This window comes from Hylaeus volcanicus, chromosome 4 (genome assembly GCF_026283585.1).
Source record: "Hylaeus volcanicus isolate JK05 chromosome 4, UHH_iyHylVolc1.0_haploid, whole genome shotgun sequence".
NCBI classification, from domain to species: Eukaryota; Metazoa; Arthropoda; class Insecta; order Hymenoptera; family Colletidae; genus Hylaeus; species Hylaeus volcanicus.
The window spans coordinates 7,788,212-7,791,912 of record NC_071979.1 but is presented as its reverse complement, the minus strand read 5'-3'; the positions used below and the strand labels follow the sequence as shown (position 1 = coordinate 7,791,912).

Genomic DNA, 3,701 nt, shown 5'->3' with positions numbered 1-3,701 from the left:
GCCGACAATGTGAATTCCACAAAATACTAAAATTCTTAAATCCTTAGTCAAGTGGAAAGCAATCGTCGTTCGTGAAACGTAATCCATAAATAAAGGTTTGCCAATTACCGATGTAATGCAGCTGGCAATTCTGTTACCTGAGTGCTCGCGACAGTTTGTCGTAGTTCATGTTCGGTTTGCTCTTCCGTTCGCCCCATCTGCGCGCGACCTCGTCGGGATCGGTAAGTTTGAACTCCCCGTTGGATCCCTCCCACGCGATGCAGGAGGAATTCGACGAATCCGAGAGCAGCTCCAGGAGGAATTGCCAGAGTTGAACCTGTCCGCCCCCGACCGCCCCGGAACCGCCGGCTCCAGCTGTCGATCCAATCAGCGAGCAAGTCCGTTGTAGGAGGCTGAACCTCTCTGGGGACAAGAAGCGGAAGTACGCATGCACCGACTCTTGCTCGACGTGGCTCGGGACGAAGTCGATTCGCCGAGGAGAGCAATGGTTGGCGACCCATCCGTCACCCGTTACCATCTCGACCTGTAATTTTCACCTCTCGCCACGATTTCTTTCGGATTATCCGATCGAGTAACCCGTACTCAACGTGGGATTATTTGTAACCGGTACTACTAAAAGACAAATTGGAACTATTAATGAATTTCTAATAATCGCCGCCACCCGAAGAAATACAAGTTTTACCGCGATCGCGGAGCTTTAGGAAACTTCGTCGATCGTTTAAAATATTTCACGGTCCATTCTTTACCATTTTACCCTCAGATTTTTTTTACATAGAAAGGATCAATCTTTGAAAAGAAATAATTCAACTATCGATTGCACGCGCATAATTGCACTTATAAAATAAAAACATGGCCCTGCAAATATAGTACACTTTCAACCATTCGTCTTTTCCCTTTGACATTTTTCTTTAAATGTACCTGTTCTTTAAATGTATGAAGTTATAGCTTGTTACGCTTACTTGGCCCACCCTGTGTACTCTTTCACGAAACAAAAATCGACGCAATAACAGTAAATACCGTTATAAAGGATGGCAGCTGCCGAAGGGTGGAATCTGGTGTCCTGCTGAAGATGCAGCGGATGCGTTTGAATCCTCCACATTACGTGTCGAACGATTTCGTCATCCTAATCCTTCACCGCGTGAACGACGGTGCTTGACAGGCCCATTGTTAATCGTTCTACAAACCCAAGCCACGTGTACAACATATACGTATCTATCGTTTCACTTTCGAGTCGTTATTGTCTCTTGTCGTCCATCAACACTTTGCATTTGACGTTTGTTTCCAATCCAGTATTCATTATGGACTTAGCGATCTCTTAAACGAAGAGTCCCTTTTCAATTTTTCCGCAATCCAATGCTTGTTTTTAATCGCTAAATGTCTTTGACTTTTTCAACGTATTCATTTTTAATTTTCCAGAAATTAAACGCTTACTTCCAATCGAATATTTATGGTCAATTTTAAAATCATTATATAGGAGTGACTTAAAAAGAATGCCATAACAACAGTTCTAGATTTTTTTTTAAAGAAAGAGCTCCTTTTTTAATTTTACAGCAGTCTGATGGTTGTTTCCAGTCGATTATTTGTTACGAATTTTAATAACATTTTCTGGACATATTTTGCAAAAGGATCCGTACTGACTTTGTACTTGATTCTTAAACAAAGATGGCTATAAAAAATAACATTTTCATTTTACGTAAGAAAAATTATATTTACGCAATGTGCTAGTTTGAATCTACGTGAATTTTCGCGCTAGTAACGAGTCATTAACTAACATCGTACATCGTCGATAAATCTCAGGGTAGTTACTAAAATTTACACGAATATCGCAATTTTAAGATTCAGTTACATTTATCGAATCTCGAACGGTACGAAGTACGCAAGAAATATTTGTTTACATCCAAACGAAAAATCAGGACCGAAGAGGTTCTTACTCAAATTATGGATTACAATGTTTAGAAGGATTTTGGTGTCGAGGATGATTTATCGTGTAATGCTTCCCCGTCCGATTGAATAGAATGTTTCGATAGATAATCGAGAGAAGACGATTCAACGATGAAAGAACATGTCACGTGTTTACAAGATTGAAATCCCACGCACGCACAAATCTGCACACGCGTGATCACCTATGTCGATAGAGTTCGGACACGCGCGGAATAAAACGTACCGTTCGGTGGACAGGGAGTAACTGAGCGACCTTTGCCCCCGGTGATTTCAGCCCTTATCGCCTCCCACTCCAACCCCCGTGAACGGAATACCTTTGCACCTCGATACGGCATGCGGCTGTATACACCTCTCGGTGCTACCCCCATTGCCACGAGGGCCAATGCCAGCTTACACATTCGAGTCAACATTCAAGTTTATTCGGTTTCTAAAGCGTTCCGACTCTCAGCCTTTTTATATTCCTTTCTTCATCCTCGAGCCAAGAGGTAGGCGCTTGTTTCTTCGCGCCAACAATGAGCAGAATTTTTCCTCGGAACAGACAGAAATTTAGCTGTTTCGTAGAGTAAACGTCGCGAGTTAATTATTATTGCGCAGGATGTAAGCAGAGCTCGGTAAAATTTTTGTCTAAATAAGAATGTTGAGTATCGAATGAAAGATTAAATATTTTTGTTTATTACTCGTCGAATAAAGGTACTTAGTTTCGTGTTTAATAAATTTTAGTCGTTGAAGACGGGTTTCAACTGAAATGATCATTTAATTCTGTTTATAATTGTTAAATATCTTCGTGGATAGGAAAAATAGACGACTGCTCATATTGGCTTCTACAGAGCGAGTGTTTATTACGTGCTCGCACATAAAGAAAAAGAAAAAAAGTGTCTCCTTCGCACGCTCAGCGTATGTGCCTATAGTGGTGCATTTGCTTATATCTAAATTTACTTGTGTTCTAACAATAATCAATTTTCTGTTGGAATTGAATTCAATTGCCATATAAAAGTTGGGAGCAGTTATCATTTATAATTGTCAATTACCAAACATTAATAAACTTTAATACACTTACACTGACTGTATTTATGATACATAAATATTCGTAGCCTCTGTGTTTATAGGATTTGTCTAAGTTAAACGACAGGTTTGATGTTTCCAAATCAATTTTTCATTATACAGTCCGGGGTATATACATGTGTAATATTTATCCATGTACATATTTATAACGAAACATTTATGTGAAAACATCGATTCTTTGATTTAGACAAACTCTAACCCTTTATTTATTGAATTAAGTTTTTAAAAAGTTTTTAAATCTAGTCGTGTGTCGTGGTCTTGTATCAACAATTAGAAACGAATTTCAAAGAAGTGGACTTGAAAGTCACAATAGGTTTCAAAGCGTTTAATTAATACGGTAGCATGAGAAAATTGACGGGACTTATAAGTCCCGCCAGTAAATAAGGGGTTAATAGACGTAAAGGGTACGAATATTTAAGAGACCAACTGTAAATACGAACGAATGCATATGAAACGTACAAAGTTTTTATCAATTAACCCCCTTGCGGATGTTAAATTATATCTTTCATTAGTAACAAAAGCTTTGCCTCGATAAAATATGTTGAATTACATACGTATACATTTGCGTCAAGCAAAAATGAATCTACCGTTGAGAGGCACTGCCCTTTCTGTCTGTTAACCTTTAACAGTTAAAGTATCGGACTGGCGCCGCCAGGTCTGAGGACCCTTGCCTGTTTGGCGTCGAAGGCCAGGCCAAT

The 3,701-nt window shown here is 39.5% G+C and overlaps 1 protein-coding gene across 1 annotated transcript in view; it reads right to left on the bottom strand.

Annotated features, from left to right (window-relative positions):
- Positions 1-1,294, bottom strand: part of LOC128875077 (ETS domain-containing transcription factor ets-5-like) — a 2,727-nt gene extending 1,433 nt beyond the window's left edge. The window contains exons 1-2 of the mRNA XM_054120407.1: positions 1,018-1,294; positions 138-402 (exon numbers count right to left, since the gene is read on the bottom strand). Coding sequence (XP_053976382.1) covers positions 138-402; positions 1,018-1,099 — 347 coding nt within the window. The 5' untranslated portion in view covers positions 1,100-1,294. The remainder of the gene's footprint in view (positions 1-137; positions 403-1,017) is intronic.
- Between the last annotated feature and the right edge of the window lie 2,407 nt (positions 1,295-3,701).